This window comes from Chiloscyllium plagiosum, chromosome 3 (assembly GCF_004010195.1).
Source record: "Chiloscyllium plagiosum isolate BGI_BamShark_2017 chromosome 3, ASM401019v2, whole genome shotgun sequence".
NCBI lineage: Eukaryota > Metazoa > Chordata > Chondrichthyes > Orectolobiformes > Hemiscylliidae > Chiloscyllium > Chiloscyllium plagiosum.
The window spans coordinates 34,044,492-34,063,221 of NC_057712.1; the positions used below are offsets into that span (position 1 = coordinate 34,044,492).

General features: G+C 38.0%; 1 protein-coding gene across 5 annotated transcripts in view; it reads right to left on the reverse strand.

Annotated features, from left to right (window-relative positions):
- The window catches only part of lrrc1 (leucine rich repeat containing 1), a 256,326-nt gene that overhangs the window by 67,173 nt on the left and 170,423 nt on the right, over nucleotides 1-18,730 (reverse strand). For 4 of the 5 annotated variants that reach the window (XM_043679472.1, XM_043679482.1, XM_043679464.1 and 1 more), the window contains exons 13-14: nucleotides 17,417-17,556; nucleotides 4,991-5,110 (exon numbers count right to left, since the gene is read on the reverse strand). In XM_043679472.1, coding sequence (XP_043535407.1) covers nucleotides 4,991-5,110; nucleotides 17,417-17,556 — 260 coding nt within the window. Of the gene's footprint in view, nucleotides 1-2,980; nucleotides 5,111-17,416; nucleotides 17,557-18,730 lie in introns of those variants that run through there. The other variant, XM_043679501.1, reaches the window with a different exon arrangement.

Consider the following 18,730-nt stretch of genomic DNA (forward strand, 5'->3'; position numbering starts at 1 on the left):
GGATGGCATTTTTGCAGGAGGTAGGGTGGGAAGAGGTGTAATCCAGGTAGCTGTGGGTCGGTGGGTTTGTAGAAAATGTCAGTGTCAAGTCGGTCGTCATTAATGGAGATGGAGATGGTCCAGGTAAATTTAAGGTCAGGGTGGAATGTGTTGCTGAAGTTGATTAATTGCTCAACCTCCTCGCGGGAGCACGAGGTGGCGCCAATGCAGTCATCAATGTAGCGGAGGAAGAGGTGGGGAGTGGTGCCGGTGTAATTACGGAAGATCAACTGTTCTACGTAGCCAACAAAGAGACCGGCATAGCTGGGGCCCATACTTTTGCCCATGGCTACCCCTTTGGTCTGGAGGAAGTGGGAGGATTCAAAGGAGAAATTGTTTAGGGTGAGGACCAGTTCGGCCAAACGAATGAGAGTGTCGGTGGAAGGGTACTGTTGGGGACGTCTGGAGAGGAAACAATGTCTACTCTCCAGCCCTCTGGCACTTGTCCTGTGAATAAAGAGGGTACAAAGATATAATACAAAACACCAGCAATTTCCTCACCTGCCTCCATCAACATTCTGAAATAGATCCTGGGAACATGTCTATCTGAAGGCTTTTAAAAATCCAACACCACCTTTTTCATACTGACATACTCTTGAATATCAACATACCTCCCAAGACTCTCAATCCACCATGTCTTTCTCCTTTGTGAATACCAATGCAAAATATTCACGAAGAAACTCATCCACCTTCTCTGGCTCCACACGTAAATTCGATCCTTTGTCTTTGAGAGGACATACCCTTTCCCGAGTTACGTTCTTACCCTTTACATTTTTATAAAATATATTGTCATTTTTCTTCATCTTGTTTTCCCAAAGACATTTCATGGCCCCTTTGGGCCCTCCTAATTTCTTGTTTGAGTTCTTTCATTCTCTTTCTGCATTCTTTGAGAGCTCTCTCTGTCTTCAATTTCCTAAACCTTACGTATGCCTCTTTTTATTTTTGACAAAGCTCTCAATTTCTTGTTATCCAACCATTCCCGAATCTTGCCATCCTTATCCTTTATTTTGAAGGAACATGCTAAACTCCTGAACTGTAATCAACCGGCCGATATAATGTTCGCACATGCCAGATGTAAATTTATCTTCAAACAGCCATCGACAGTTTAAACTCTCCAGTTCTTGCTGAATATTGTGGTGGTTAGCCTTTCATACAAGGACTAATTTTGTCCTCATGCACAAGTAACTTAAAACTTACAGAATTATGATCACTGTTTCTGAAATAGTTCCTCAGTGGAACTTAAGTCATCTGACCTGGCTCATTCCCCAACAGCAGGTAGAGTGTTGCCCCCTTTGAGTTGGACTATTTACATTTCGTTTTAAAAAAAAAAGGCCCTGAACATACCTAACAAGTTCTTCCTCCATTAAAGCCCCAGCACTAAGTGAGTCTCAGTCAAGAGAGAAAGTTAAAATCATCCAGTTGTTTTTGCATTTTGTCATATCTGTTCCTCAGTCACATGCTGGCTGTTGGACGGCCTCTAGTGCAATCCTAAAGTGACTGCAACTTTCGTATGCCTGAGTTTTACCCATATGACCTTGCTGGATGAGACCTCCAAGATGCCCTCAGTACGGCTGCGATATTATCCCTCATCAGGAACACAACTCTCCCACATCTTTTATACCCCTTTCTATCGCAACAGAAACATGTAAATTCTGGAATGTTAAGCTGCCAGTCTTATCCCTTTCTTAACCAAATCTCTGCAATAGCTACAACATCATAGTTATATGTATTAATCCAAGTCCTCTGTTCATCTATCTTAACTGTCATTCTCCTCGCATTAAAACAAATGCACCTCATACAACCAGCCCTACTGTGCCCAGTAACGTCAATCTGTCTATCCTTCCTAGCCTTACCGGCCTTAGTCTCTGATTTCTCCTCTGTCATTTAACTTGCTGACATATTGATCTGGGTCAACCAATACACACCTCCATTCCTTCCCCCACAACCCCAAAGCCAGGATTTTGATGCCCCTTCAGTTTAGGTACAACATGTCCTTCTTGTATAGGTCCCACCTGCCCCAGAACACATCAAAATGATCCACATACTTGAAGCCCTCGCTCCTACACTAGTTTTTTAGCCACATATTTAACTGAAAAAATCTTCCTATTCCCAGTATCACTGGCACAAGGCATAGAAAGTAATCCTAAGATTACAACCCCAGAGTTTATGCTTTTCAACTTCCAACCTAACTCCCTGAATTCCATTTGCAGGATCTAATCTCTTTTTCTGCCTGAGTTGTTCGTACCAATATGAACCAGAACCTCTGACTGCTCACATTCCCCCTTCAGAATGTCCTGTGTCCACTCAGAGATATCAGTAACCCTGGCACCAGGAACACAACATATCATCCTAGAGTCTCACTTGCAGCTACAGAAACATCTATCTGTGCCTCTGACTATCAAGTCCCCTATCATTACTACACACACTTCTAATTTCTGAATTTACAGTTTCGCACTTCAGAGTTGTACAGGCCTAAATTATAGTTTTCGATCCTTTACTGGCTCTCAGTTATACCCATTTGATCGCCACTGAATGCTTTCTCCTCATTATATCCTCCCTCATCACTAACCTATTTCTTTACTCTTTCCATGTTACCTGATTTTAAAACTGTATTAACTTGCCCTGAGCTCTTGACTAGAGCCTGGCCTGTATTGTTAATTTGAACCTCAGATTCAACTTAAAAGACAGATTCCTCACTTGTGGGGAAATCTTGAATTACTAAGTCCTAACTTTAGGAATGCATACATTTTGAAGCACGGAGTGCACATGACACTAACAAATATTCTACAGAAAGGATGTACAGCAAAACATCTTCAACCAAGACAGGAGGACCACTTCTTCACAAACAGGAGAAACTTCAAATGTTGGGAGCAAAATTTTCACACCAAAAACATAGCTGATATTGCCACTAATCACGCGCAGTTAAAAGCTGAGACGAATCTGTAAGTTGACTTTCATTTAAAATACAGCGCATGGGAAAATAATGGACGTTCTTCCAAATTTCAAAACACAAAACCCAATACAGAAAAACGTTGCTCGTTCTTATGTTCATTAATGAAATCCACTGAATAGAATCGCAATCAAAAAGAACAAAGTTTCTTCTTTAAAGTTAGCGATACTGCAGCAAGGGAGAAAGTTAGCATTAACAAGTTAAGAAATATAAATTAAGTTAACAAAAGGCATTAATTATGCAACTGAAATATATAATGTATATAAAAAGTATAATATTTCTGCACACAGTTAAAGATTGAGGCAATTGTCAATGAAACCAAAACAGGACAGAAACCCTTAAAATAAAACAGCAGTTGCAGAAAAGCTGGAAATGTGGAAAACAACAATATCAATCAATGTATTAACAGCAAAAGATTCCAGCTGCAAAATCCCAGTAGGAAAATTCTTCAATGCTAACTCTCAAGTAGCTAATGTAATTTGTTTCAAAGCATGCTAAAATGTGTTTTCTTTACAATTTCTTACAAAAATTGATGTTTATTCAGCAAAAATACATAAATGTATCTAGTGATTCAAAGAAGCAGATCAATGAATTAATACAAAGAGACCCTACCAGTTTCCAGATACAGTGAAAAATGAACAAAGAGTCAGCAACATAATTCATGAAATGAAAAGTGTTCTGAGAAGACAGAAATGAGTGACTTCAAACCCGTAACAATCTCTGTTTAGACATGTTCATAAACCACTCGGTTTTATTTCTTATGATTTGCCTGACTGGAGGTCGCCAGCATTAGATAGGTCCCCTAGTCAATTTGTTATTTCTCAGCACCAGCAGAAAATTACCAATTCATTTGAAAGATTATTGCCAAATTTTTATAGTGGTCATCTATGGCAAACACTAAGCCTTCATACTGTAAAACATAACATTTTTGTGCAGTGTGAGATCAATGAATAAAAAAAAACAAGACTCGATCCCAAGTTTCACACATAATAAAACCGTTCACAATTGTATAATAGTTATAAGTTCCAGTCAAAAGAAAATGCAGTAGCAGGCAAAGGAAGATAAGTTACATTGATTAGGATTAACCTTTTAAACTGTTATTCACAGCACATTCATTTGGTGCAAAGTCATTTATTCAGCAGGTCAAAAACTAAAAGTAATAACAAACCTGAAAGTCTTCTGATCTGATCTGATCTGGTGTAGTGTAGTTCCGTGTCCCATAAACAAAGTGCCCAACCATTGCAAAACTATCCCAAGGAGTAAAAGAGCTTTGTGCTATTAGTACATCATACCAAAGACTTGTCTTACAATATGGAATGGAGAAGGTGGAGAAAGGGCAACATAACTGAAAGAAAAGTTTGAACACAAAACGCAGATGATTTGGGAAACAAATAACTGACTTCTATAGCTACTAAAAAGGGTGTACCATTTTTGTTGAAATTCAAAAACTTGCATTGACTATTATTAAACTTGCTATACAAAAAAAATAAAATTTACACAATCCAAGCTGCCAACCTGTATAAAAGTATCAAATTTCACATAAAACTGTACAATTATTTTTCAGCAGGTCCAAATACCTGGGCATACAACCCCCAAAATATAGCTTTTTTAAAAAAAATGCATTCACCCTGTGTATAACAAAATTATATGCAAGGATTTCTACTTCTATACAGTAGTGCATCTACCTATATATATTTATATATATAAAATATATAAAAAAGATGAATAGTTCTTTTATGAAAAACATGACATGATAAAATGTGCAGGGCAGATTGGTGCAATCATTAGCAGAAACAAGGCACTTTTTCCCAGGTTGCGGTTACTATAAACATTGCTGACATGAAGAAACAAAATCAGGTGAGTTTGGTGCATACAAACAGACTGGAATAATTCCAAGGATGGGTTAACATTAACGTTCACACAGTCAGGGAGACACACGAGGTGAGAGTTTGAGGTAAAACTCTATACAGAAGTGGTCACTCTTTTAATGGCATTATTGACCTCATTTTTGTTGGAGTCCAGTCCTTTAGCAGCATTCATATCATTCCTCAAATTTTCTGCTGTCTTTTTTAAAGTCTTCAGTTCCCCTGGGTGTGGAGTGGCTCTCCTCAGAAGTGTACCCTAGGCATAAAATACAGAATAAGTAATGGCAGGTGTCCACAGGAAGTAACCCACTTCTGTAACCAATATCGAACAAAAAAACATCTTGGGTTGTTTGTATTCACCAGAGATTGAAGGCTTTTTTTGTACATACTATGATACCAAGAGACTATTCTATTAAGTAATTGAGAAGTATTGTCAAGTTCATAATTTTGTATGGGGCAGGTTGTTCAAATCCTGCAAATTTTAAGTTCTGTAAATAATTCCAAATTAAATGCAATCAACAATTTGTATTTCTACACTTTTTAATCTAGTAAAATATTACAGCCTGCAAAACAGCAGTGTTATAAAACAAAAATACTCACAGGGAGATATCAGGGCAGACACACAAATGCTTGATCAAAGACATCAAGGTTTTAAGTAGCATCTCAAAGGAGGAAAGAAAGATTTCGAAATGGAGTGGATCAGGGGATAAATTCTAAAGCTAAAATTTCTGAAGTAGAGTAAGGGATACCCACCAAAGGTAGAAAAATTAAAGCCGTGGATACATCAAGAAGCCAAAAGTAAAGCATTACAGATACCTTGGTGGGTTGTGGGGCTGAATGATGTTGCAGACATAGAAGAGGCAAAGCCATAGCGGGATTTGAAAACATGGGACAAATTTAAATTAAAGGAACAGCTTTATCAGAAGCTGATTTAGGTCAACAAGCACACAGGTTTAAAGAGCAACACTATTAATATGCAAGACCAACCAGAAGTGTTTTGAAATCGTTCGGTCTAGAAGTAACAAAGGCAGATGAGTTGAGGAAGGAATGTTGTCAGAAAACATATGGACTGTCTTAGTCATAGGGGAAACACAAACACTTTTCCAATAATAATTCTGGACATGCAAAAACCAAATATCTCAATTTCTTCACATATGAACTGATAAGCATAAGAACAGCTTGAGGAGAATTGTCAGCAATTGTTTTATCTCCCCCCCCTTAAACAGTAACAGTGTCTAGGTTCAACTCACTTTGCTTCCTTGATAGCCTGAAGAGATCAGAAACTCCCAATTTGAAATGGTCAACATGACGTGGGAGATGTAGAAGAATACTAGAAGTAGTCAGGTAAGTGAGGGAAATCAAAGAGGAAATAAACTTGCACTGTAAAGTGACAGTATTTCAGAAAACATTGCTACCTTTTTTTAAAATTTGTGAAGACCGTAAGAATAAGAAAGATGTTGTTTACTAGTATCTGTCTGAAGAGGAATCAGAAACTTGCCTTAGAGTGCCGATATTCAAACTTTTCCTGAAAATGGACTAATGAAATAACAGATATTTGCCATAAAATAGATCATATTTGTCCTACAATTCAAGCCTCAAATATAAAGTCATGTAATTTTCCTCCTATATCCCTGAATGACCAGAAATGATCAATCTTATTTAGCCAGTAATAGCTACTCACAAAGAAATTAGGTAAGAGCAAAGAAATCAGATTAGAGTAAACCTTCTGAACAGCTTGAAAGATTCAATGCTGCTCTGCAAGATACAGCAATTATTTAATGTAATCCCTCAAACATCAAACAAGGCTCAATGTACCACAGCTGCATATTCAAGAACTTATCTATCTTAAAGTCTTAAATATATTCAATGACCTGGCCTCCACAGCCTTCTGTGGCAAGGAATTCCATAGATTCATCACTCTCTGGCTGAAGACACTTCTCCTTGTCTTCATTCTAAAAAGGTCTTCCCTTTACTCTGAGGCTGTGCCCTGAGGTCCTCGTCTCCCCTACCAATGGAAACATTCTCCCAACATCCCCTCTGTCCAGGCACGTTCAGCATTCTGTATGTTTCAATCAGATCCCCTTCATCCTTCTTAACTTCATTGAGTATAGACCCCGAGTCCTCAAACATTCCTCATATGTTAAGCTTTTCATTCCTGGGACCATTCTCATGAACCTCTTCTGAACATGCTCCTAGGCCAGTACATCCTTTCTGAGATATGGGACTCAAAACTGCACACTATTCTCCAAATGTGGTCTGACTAGAGCCTTATAGAGCCTCAGAAGTACATCCCTGCTTGTATAGTCAAGACCTCTCAAAATAAATGCCAGCATTGCATTTGCCTTCCTATCTACTGACTCAACCAGCAAGTTTACCTTGAGAGAATCCTGGACTAGAACTCCCAAGTCTTTTTGCACTTCAGACTTATGAATTTTCTCCCCACTTAGAAAGTAGTGCATGCCTCTATTCTTCCTACAAAAGTGCATGATCTCACACTGTCCCACGTCGTACTCCATCTGCCACTTCTTTGTCCACTCTCCTCACCTGCTCAAATCCTACTGCAGCTCCCTGCCTCCTCATTGTTACTTGTCCCTCTACCTATCTTTGTATTGTCTGCAAACTTAGCCAGAATGCCCTCAGTTCTGTCATCTAGATCGTTAATGTGTAAAGTGAAAAGTTGTGGTCTCAACACTTGGCCTTGCAGAACACCACTTGTCACTGGCTACCACCCCGAGAAGGACTCTTTTATCCCCACTCTTTGCTTTCTGCCAGACAGCCAAGCTTCTAACCATGCTGGCACCTTGTCTCTAACACCATGGGGGCTTATCTTACTCAGTAGCATCCTGTCAGCACCTGACAAAGGCCTTCTTGAAGTCCAGGTAAGTAACACCCGTTGGCTCTCCGTGGTCTAACCTGCTCAGTACTTCCTAAAAGAATGCTAGAAGATTTATCAGGTATGACCTCTTCTTGATATAATCTTGACATTGCCCAATTCTATCACAAGCCTCCAAGTATTCAGAAATCTCATGTTTCACAATGGATTCCATGACCAAGGTTAGGCTAATTGGTCTGTAATTTTCTGTTTTTTGCCTTGGTCCCTTTTCAAATAAGGGGTGTCACATTAGTGATTTTTCAGTGTCCTGATTCTAGCGATTCCTGAAAGATCACCATTAATACCTTCAATATCTCTTCAGCTATCTCCCTTAGAACAGTAGGGTGGAGGCCATCTGGTCCAGGTGATTAATCCACCTTCAAGCCATTCAGTTTTTCTCGCACGTTCTCCTTGGTGATGGCCATCATACTCAGCTCTGTCCCCTCACCCCCTTGAATTTTTGGGATATTACTCATGCCATCCACTATGAAGACTGACGTGAAGTAATTATTCAGTTCCTCGCCATTTCCTTACTCCTCGCTACTATTTCTCCAGTGGCTCAATGTCCACTTTTATCTCTCTTTTGCTCTTTATATCTCCATAGAAACTCTTACAGTTTTCCTTTATGTTACTGGCTAGATTATCCTCATATTTAATCTTCTCCTTCCTTAATTTTTTTTTGTTGCCCCCTGCTGGTCTTTGAAAGCTTCCCAATCCTTTGGTTTCCCACTGCCTTTTGCCACATTATATGCTCTCTCTTTTGTTTTTACTGCTATCTCTGACTTCCCTCATCAGCCATGGCTGCCTTGTCCTCCCTGTACCATGCTTCCTTTTCCTCAGGATGCTGTGTCTCCTGAATTACTTCCCGAAACTCTGACCATTGCTGTTCCGGTGTCTTTCCTGCTAGGCTCTTGTCCCAGTCAACTCTGCCCAGCTCCCCCATCATGCCTCTGTAATTGCCTTTATTCAGCTGTAGAACTGTTACCTCTGATTTTATCTTTTCCCTCTCAAACTGCATAGTAAATACAATCATATTATGATCACTGCCCTCACCTTAAGCTCCCTTATCAGGTCTGCCTTATGGCACAACAGTAAATCCAGTATTGCCAGTTTCCTCGTGGGCTCCACCACAAGATGCTCGAAAAAGCCATTGCGTAGACTTTCCACAAATTCCTTTTCGTACAATCCACTACCAACCTGATTTTCCCAGTCCACCTGCAACTTGAGATCACTGCAACTTTGCCTTTCGTACACATGCCATGGTGTACCTTGTGTCCCAGCTCCTGACTACAGTTTGGAGGCTTGTACATAGATTAGATTAGATTAGATTAGATTACTTAGAGTGTGGAAACAGGCCCTTCGGCCCAACAAGTCCTCACCGCCCCGCCGAAGCGAAACCCACCCATACTCCTACATTTACCCCTTACCTAACACTACGGGCAATTTAGCATGGCCAATTCACCTGACCTGCACATCTTTGGACTGTGGGAGGAAACCGGATCACCCGGAGGAAACCCACGCAGACACGGGGAGAACGTGCAAACTCCACACAGTCAGTCGCCTGAGGCGGGAATTGAACCCGGGTCTCTGGCGCTGTGAGGCAGCAGTGCTAACCACTGTGCAACCGTGCCGCCCACATAACTCCAACTATGGTTTGTTCACCTTTGCAGTTCCTCAATTCTACCCCGATTTTACACCATCCGACCCTACTTCATTTCTTACTACTGATTTAATGTCAATTCTTACTAATAAGGCAATCCCACTCCCTTTGCCCACCTGCCCATCTTTCCAATAGGATGTATATCTTTGAATATTTAGCTTCCAATCTTCATCCCCTTGCAGCTATAATTCCATGATGCCCACCACGCATGGAAGTCAAGCAATACCTCAATGAAAAAATTTGCAACTGCCAAGATTTTACAATAAAATAACAGCGTGGCTGTGCGCTCACCACTGTTGAAAAGGAAGTCAGATAGCAACTTCCAGTATTATCACATGTGAAGTTGACATAGGATTATAAATGTATAAAATTATGAGGGACATAAAGAAGGTATACAGGAAGAACCTTTCCCCTTGACAGAGTGATCAATAATGAGGGTGGCATGGTGGGTCAGTGGCTATCACTGCTGCCTCACAGTGCCAGGGGCCTGGGGTCAATTCCAACCTCAGGCGACTGTCTGTGTAGAGTTTGCACATTGTGTGGGTTTGCTCCGGTTTTCTCCCGCAATCCAAAGATGTGCAGGTTAGGTGGATTGCTAAATTGCATCTGGATGAAACCCATGCAGAAACAGGGAGAATATGCAAACTCCACACACACTGTTGCCCAAGACTGGAATCATATATAAAATTCATATTTTTGCAATGAGAAGACAATTTGTTGAAGTTGATTATGAACAACATGACCCTGGCACTGATCTTTTCCGAAGATCACTTCCCAAATTATACCTCTCTTTTATTTCTATTTTTTTATGTGCTGACTTGAAGTTAGTTCACAAATCATTGTGCCACTTGAACCTCAACTTCACATTCTTTGATCTTATCCATGAGTGCATCATGGAACACCTTATCAAATGACTATTGAAATTTCAGAAAAACTACTTTGACCACACAAACATTGATTACTCTATCCCAAAATTAAATGCAGTTGGTGACATAAGATTTTGTGTTTTGAATCCAACATTCTATTCATATTGTATTTCTCATTTTTAGATATTCTTCTGTGCTTTCCTTTGCTAAGGACTCCATTATTTTTCCTACCACCATGGCTGAGCTGACTCGTCTATAACTTACTCTCCAAGTTCCATCTCCCCGAGTTAAATATGGAAGTACATTAGCTATCCACCACTCCTCTGATGCTTTTTCTAAGGAATTACCATAAATGAATAGCAAGGCTTCTGCAATGTCATCACTAGGTTCTTCTAAAATATGCATTCCATCAGGACCAGGGACTTCCTCCTTCGAGTTTGATCATGTGTTCAATATACTTGAAATTTTAAATGCACTTATTTCATTGCTCATCTCATCATACAATTCACATCTACTTGTTCTATCACCTTAGAACAAAATATTTATTTAATATCCCTGCAATCTATTTCGTGTTTCATGTTATAGTAGCGCCTCTTTACCTTCCTATCTTGTTAATCTCTCTTTTGCACAGCTCCTAATGTCTATGTATTTGATATAAACCTCTCCCTTAACATTCAGTTCTTTCCTAATGTTTTCATTTATTCATGGGGCCCATCTGTGTTTAGATTATTCTTTCCATTTAGCAAGATATATTTACTATTCACAACAGAATGCAGTGTGTTTCCTATTTTTGCTTGACGTAACTTTTTTTTTTTGCCAACATTGTTACCCCTTCCCCCATTCTTGGAATCTCAAATTCAAGCTTTTCCAAATTCACAAACTTAGTTTTTGTCACACACTTGCGTCCTTTGGTATTATCTTAAAGCATTTTATGATCACTATAACCAAAATTTTCTTTTTCTACTTTTTCTTCTCTTATCTCCACCGGTTCATACCAATTGCTAGATTCAATAGGAAGTGTTCCTTGCTTTCTATATCTACTAGTTTAACTGACCCTTTATCTATTCGTGTCATCATCCGTACAGATTCTTTTTTGTCTTCCACATTGACACATCCCTTTTTGTTTTAACGTCAGGCTTCCCCAATAAGCACAGCTAGTCAAAACACCTTTTCTCCATCTTCTGTGAATCTGTTCTATTCTGCAATGTTCATTTCGAAGTGCTGACCTTTCTGTAGCCACACTGTACTAATCCCTTTATGCCCGGTGCTTCCTAATGCTTGATTTGCCAACTATTGTTTTATTACAAACATTAGGTGTGTGCATTACTGGACTGATTTTTAAAATCCATTATTAATAGCAACTCCCCTCACTTTAATGTGGCATAAAAGTTAAATGCCAAAATACAGAAGCCAGTGTCCTATTTGCCCTGTTCCTTCAGAAACTTTACTTCACCTTTTTCTCAATTAAATGCAATGAAAATACTGACGGCTTGCGCAATTAGGTAGGACTGAACATTTTACCAATTTGTTAAATATTAACTGTAACCAAACTCCTTGCCGAGCCTCAAACAATAAATTCAACAACTATGGAAATGTATTTCTGCAGAATTTAATACTTTAATCCATCTTTCTCTCCTTTTTGTTTTGAATAACTTGAAACCTTAGGGACGGCAATATAATTGTGCACATGAGAAGATGGAACAGAATATAAAAGACACCAATAAATAAATGGACAATGAATAGTACAAGCTAGCCATAAATGTACAAACATAGTAAAAGTTTACATAAATATGAAAAAGGAAAACAGTAAACAAAATCAGAATGTCTGGGAACTATTAATAGAAACTAATGAAATGGCAAATGAACTGAAAAGGTATTTTGTTTTAGTCTTCACAATAAAGATTACAAGGAACATTACAGTGGCTATTGTAGTGCAGAGCCAGAGGGACTGGGTTCAAAATCCACCTACTTCAGAGGTGTGTCAAAATGCATAAAATTATTTTAAAACATATACATGAAATGCCATATCAGGTACAGAAAGAGAAAGGTTGGCTTAAGATACCTCTGAACCAGGAAGCCTAGATGCAAGTCTCATCTGCTCTAGAGATGCATAATAATTTCTGAACAGGTTTAAGGGCTCTTGGGATGCAGTCGTAGTGCCCCTACCTCAGGTCCGGGAGACCTGGTTCAAGTCTCATCTGCTCCAGAGGTATATAATAACATTTCCGAACAGGTTGGTTAGAAACATCTACAAGGAATATCGCAGATGTAGCTATAAATCAGGAACTGAAAAGGAAGGAGGAACTCAAGAACATTACAATCACCAGTAAAGTGGCACCAAGTAAACTGTTCGACTTGCAAGTTGACAAGTGCCCAGGTTGTGATAGACTTCATCATAGGGTCTTAAAAGAAGTTCACAGTCAGACAGCTGATGGATTGGTTTTAATTTTCCAAAACTCCCCTGATTTAGGGAAGTTCCCATTTGATTGGAAGATAGCAAATGTGACCCAACCTCAAAATTCAAAAAGGGTGGGACGTAGAAAGCAGACCAGGCCAGAGCTTCATATCTGTCAAGGAGAATATGTTGGAAGCTACTTAACAAACATGCACGGCAGTACACTTTGATAAGTTCAAGGTAATCAGGCAAAGACGTTATGGTTTTGTGATAGTAAAATCATGTTTAATCAACTTACTGGAATTATTTGAGAAAGCATCATGCACTGTGGATAAAGGGGAACCAGTAGGCGCACTTAGATTTTCACAAGGCATTTGATAAAGTGCCGCACCAAACATTCTTGCAGAAAATAAAAGCTCATGCTTTTTTTTGAGGGGGGGGGGGGAAAGAGTGCTGGGGTTTAAACATAGAAGATTGGTTGGCCAATAGAAAGCCAACAGTAGTCATAAAAGGAACTTTGTCAGGTTGCCAGGATATAACAAGTGGTGTGCCACAGGAGTTGGTGGTGGAACCTCAACTGTTTAGAATTTATATGTAAAGGAAATATATAGTTGCTGCATTTGATGGTAGGAAACTATGTTGCAAAGGGGATACAAGGAGATACAGAAAGGTACAGACAATTTAAGTGAGAGAGTGAACTTCCAGAAAGCTGGCAAATAATATGGGGGGGAAAACTATGAAACTGTCCATTTTTGGTAGGAAGAATAAAAAAGCATATTATCCAAATGGTGAGAGATTGCACAATTCTGCAATACAGAGGATTTGGGTGTCCTAAAACATAAATCACAAATGTTTAGTCAGCAGGTACAGCAAGTAATTAGGAAAGCTAATAGAATGTTCTCATTAAATGACAGGCAGACTCAAGAGATGGAATGGTCCACTCTTGTTCCTTATTCACATTAAACAATTCATTTATTGTTCCTGGTTTATTCTCTGCATGAGTATAATGAAGATCCTTAAATCTAATTGGGGAGTCCTTTCCATTGATCCCCAACACAGAAAAGTGCTTGAAATAATCTTCAATATTGACAAATTGTCCTTCAAATGTACAATAAAATTCTGTGGGTAATTACAAACAATGCACAATAAGCACTGTTCCCTCCATTTCAACTTCGTGACAATCCCACTAATGTTGCTTCATAGCAAATAAATATTATATAACAGAAGACGACAACTTAGTTTAAGTCCATTGTCATTTCATAAATTTGCCTTAAATTTCAGAATATTCACTTATTATGTAGTATTAAAATTGTTTCAACAAGTCTTAAAAACAATTTTCAATTATCTGAAGTTTATACTGTTTATAGAATTAGATTGCAATTATACTTGGATTTTCTTGGATTTAAAGATCTTGCATACAAGGGAGAGTATTTTGTACTCAGCATAGGTTATGTTTTTCAAACAGTAATGAAGTTATGTGTAATTTTAGAGAACACAAGATTAAAGACTGAAAGCAGCTTTAGAGAAGCAGTATGTTTCGTATTTATACTCTGCTTAGATATAAGACATCTGCTTTTAAAGTTCACAAACAATGGCTTATTAAGCAATTAGGTCTTGACACAAATGGATATCACCTATATCTAATTTTAAGAAATTATGCATTGTTTTAGTCTGTCAAGACAACATAGCAATTGATTGTTTTTATTTTGTGGCTCACAGTTAAGTGTAGGAAGAACTGATTTATTGGTGTTACAAAATACTGTAACAGATTAAATGAGAGTGGAAGTTTCTCCATAAGGTAGGTCAGAAATGCAAAGAGGAGGAGGAACAAGTCCATTCTTTATCCTCACTTTAATTGAAAATCAATTTGCAGGAAATTCATAAATATGATAATTAATCTATAATTCTGTAACAAATAGAGGTGGTGAACAGTACAATCTTCTAGTTCCTTTTTTTTTTGCCCTGTCAAATATTTTGTGCCTATTGTTAAGTTTCACAAAATCTTATAGCAATGCAAAGTCATGGCTGACTACATTAGGTTTGTTAGCCAAACCATATACACATGAGTCTACCAGGTCAGGATCTTGACTATTGTTCCGTGGCAAGAGAAAGTAAAGAATGAGAGGGTCAACATGATGCTGAGGATTTTGTGCTGTTCTAAAGTGAAGTGATGTACTTTCTTGCTGCCCAGAATGACAGCTGCTGAGCCTGCAAGCAACAATGATTCCTTGTTCAACCAGCAGTAAAATATACTCGTTCAACATATTGATTCTTTTTTTTAAACTTTAGATAGGGTATGAAAGTATTGAAAACAATGCAGAAAAGGTTCACAGGAATTGTTCCAGGGCTAGGAAACAATAGTTATGAAACAATAAATTGGAGAAGTTGGGATTGTTTCCCTTGGAATGAGGAATTCAAAATCATGATAAGTCTGGACAGAGTAAATGGACAGAAACTATTCCCAATCATGAAGAATCAAGAACAAGGGACAAATTTAAACTAATTTGCAGAAGTAATAAAAGCATCTCAGTGGAAGCAGGTTCAACCAAAGCACTCAACAGAGAATTAGACTGTATTCTAAAAAGGAAGGATGTATAGGGTGTTACAAAGTTGGTGTGTAAAAATGGCAAAAACATAAAATGAATTTAAAAGCAGTGCATGGTCCCTTTAAGTGTTTACACTTTGTCTGTGCTTAGAAGTTTGCAAGCATTATGCAGAGAGCCCCAAAATTGAAACAAGTGTATCAAAAGACTTTTCAGTTTGCAGGCACAAGCAGCACTTTTACCCAGAAAACAGTTTAAATTCAACCAGTTAATTTATAAAGGCACTCGGAGATTAAGAACCAATTTTGATTACCTCCAACCAAATTGTAAAGAAATTAACGTGTAATCGTGGGTATAAAAGATGCGGGCATTTCAAAATTAGAAGAGAAAGCCAACTGCCATCTGAACAGGTGAGAGGGAAGTGTCAAAAGAAACATTGATGTCTCACAAGAAAGCACTCGAGAAAGGTACAAGGCACGGTTAGCCAAAGGAGGAATTCCAGAACTGAAGAATTACTGAGAAAACATTCCCAGCAGCATAATCAGCGGAGAGGAAGAGGAGCATTCCAGCGGATTCATTCTGCGTGAAGTTTAGATATTAAGTTTTAATTTGTTGTTTTCTTATTAATTGGATTTATACTAAGTGGGACCTGTGTTATTGAAACAGCATGCCAATAGAATTTAATTCAGTTAGGGAGTAATTGTTCAGTTTGTTAGAAAGTCTGTTAATTTGTTCACTGTTGGAGTTAGATAAATAAATAGTTACTTGTTAATTATAGAGCGGGTGAAAGGATTCCATTTCATTTAACCACTCCTTTATAACAAATTTGGGGATAAGAGGTAGGATATACCCCTTGTCAGACTTCTTCTATCAGATGTGTTGCTGGAAAAGCGCAGCAGGTCAGGCAGCATCTAGGGAACAGGAGAATCGACGTTTCGGGCATTAGCCCTTCTTCAGGCTAATGCCCGAAACGTCGATTCTCCTGTTCCCTAGATGCTGCCTGACCTGCTGCGCTTTTCCAGCAACACATTTCCATCTCTGATCTCCAGCATCTGCAGACCTCACTTTCTCCTTCTTCTATCAGATTACAAGGCGAGTTGGGTGTTTCGGTTTTAATTATCGGAGGGCTGTCAACCTCTGCTTCGTAACATTGGGTTACGCTGAGAAGGCAAGAGAAAGTCAATAATGCACACATTCAGAGAGACACAGACACAATGGGCTGAACAGTCTCCTTTTTTGATGTAACAACCATGTGATGATGGGAAATCAGTATGGGGTCAGATTTAATAGCTTGAAAATTTGGTTGTGGATAGAGTGTCTACAGAAGCTCTAGTCAAAACAGGATTCCATTTCAGTTAACCACTCCTTTATAACAAATTTGGGGGTAAGAGATAGGTTATCAGAATGTGTACTGAAGTGTATGGTCCCACAGTTCTGATATCACTCATTCGGAAAGGTCCAGGGGAGAATTTACAAAGTTTACTTAATCAAAATTTAGTACCGTTGCTCTTTTATACTGTTTCCATTAGAAACAGAAAATATCAACATTGGTTAATCCTACTAAGGGACCACTCATCATTGCAGTTGCATGGTTCAAATGGGATTGGCATGCACTAAAAATCTCAGATGTTACTTGGCTTTGGAGACAGCAATAGTCATATTTTTGAGAAAGGTGGAATGTGACAGTCAGCTGTTAGCAAGAGGTAATCTGATATTGTCCATTTTAGACATGCATTTGAGGCACTTGCAACAAAAATAAATAGGCAAGTTTCCAGGCCCCTTCAGTGTGGACTTTTCCAGGCTGTCGGAGTTCGTAGTATTCTTGGGATCGACTACCCATTTATAGGAGTCTGAGAAGGGAAAGGTATAACTCTGGAGTATATCAGGCAGCACTTAACCTTATTCCTAGACAGATTAGTTAGTGAATTAATCAAAACAAAAATTGCCCATTTTCAGGCCATTATAAACAGAATCATTTTTTGGTGGTGGAAGGTGGATTCATGACAATAACCATTTACAACATTTAATCATGCATTTGTACATTGTATTCCCATTAGGTAGCAAGCAGTTGTTGTGCAGATGTTTAAAATTATTATCCAGACCAGAGAAAAATAATTTTTGAGATAAAGATAAGTAAGTTAAGACTTAGGGACAACTCCATTGCTTCCCAAACTAATTTTAAAACTCTTTCCCAAACCTTATGAAAATTAGCTTCTCATCTATTACCTTTTCTTCATCATCTTCCTCATCCTCATCATCTAAGAAGCGTATTGCACTGATTCTGTTCATTGCACGTTCGTTCCATATTTCATCAGACATGTCATTCACCAAGTTTTCTAATGCTCCACAGCGAGGTAAGTTATCTGCTGGAATCAGGTAAGCACAGAAAATTATGTACTCATATTTCCAGATAGTTACAAAATTTCATTAGTGAAAAACAAGCAAATACAATCTTCTAAGTTAGATGTTTTACAAGTTGATCTGTTTTAAAATGAAAGTAATCTTGCTCCAAAAAACATGTAAAAATGTTTTCAATTTTTTTTGAGAGAAAACAAATGAAAAAGTTTTTGAATATTCTAGAAGTACACATTAAGATTTTTTATCTAGTTTTATATTGCCAAGCATCTGTTTCAATTAATTTAGGACTTTCTCCACTACTTTTCACCTGTTTGTCAGTAAATTATTTTAAAACGGATTATACTAACTACAAATTAGATAAGGATGCATCTTAAATATCATATGTACTCATCTGAAGTTATAAGCAGTGCAGATTCAAAATGACCAAGGCTTCAATGTTGTCCAAAAGTAACTGGGCTTTCAAGTTAGAATACAGGGTTAAGGTTTATATAATTTCACCTATTATTCTCTTCAACTATTTTGCAATTTAAAAATCAACTTGTTTGAAAGTGAAAGGCATAATTATCCACAAATTATAACACTTAACTAAAACTCACTTGCAGCATTGAACAAGGAAAATATTTAACAATGCAAATAGTATTTTCTTAGCATGAGGGGACAGTGGGTTTGAGAATGGAGAGGAGAGAGAGTGAGGACAAAGAAAGGAAAAGTAAACATCACAGATACAAATCAAAATTATACACATACTGTTTACAGTAACTTCAAGAAGACAAAAGCAAAAGTTAACCTAAATAGTATTTTAAAAAGTCAAAGGGGTATAAATCACTTTTTTTTTAAAAAATGGTTTTCTAAAAGGACTTTAAAGGTGAAAATAGGAAATCAGGCAACCCAAAAAATGGAGCTATAAAAATGTAAAAAGAAAACAAGCTTTGGTAAACATTATTTGGGAAGATAGAGAAAGTGAGAAGAAATAAAAGCAGGATTGAAACAAAGAGCAGAATAAGGAAAAATTTACATAATTTGACTTGAAAATAACAGAGGGAGTCAGTATTGAAGAAACCATGTGTAATGGTGCTCATACTGGCACAAAATAAGTACAGAAAAGGTAAACAGAGCACAATGAGACTTAAAAGAAAATGAACAGGAGTTTTTAAAAAAGTGGAAAAAATGATAATATTTTCC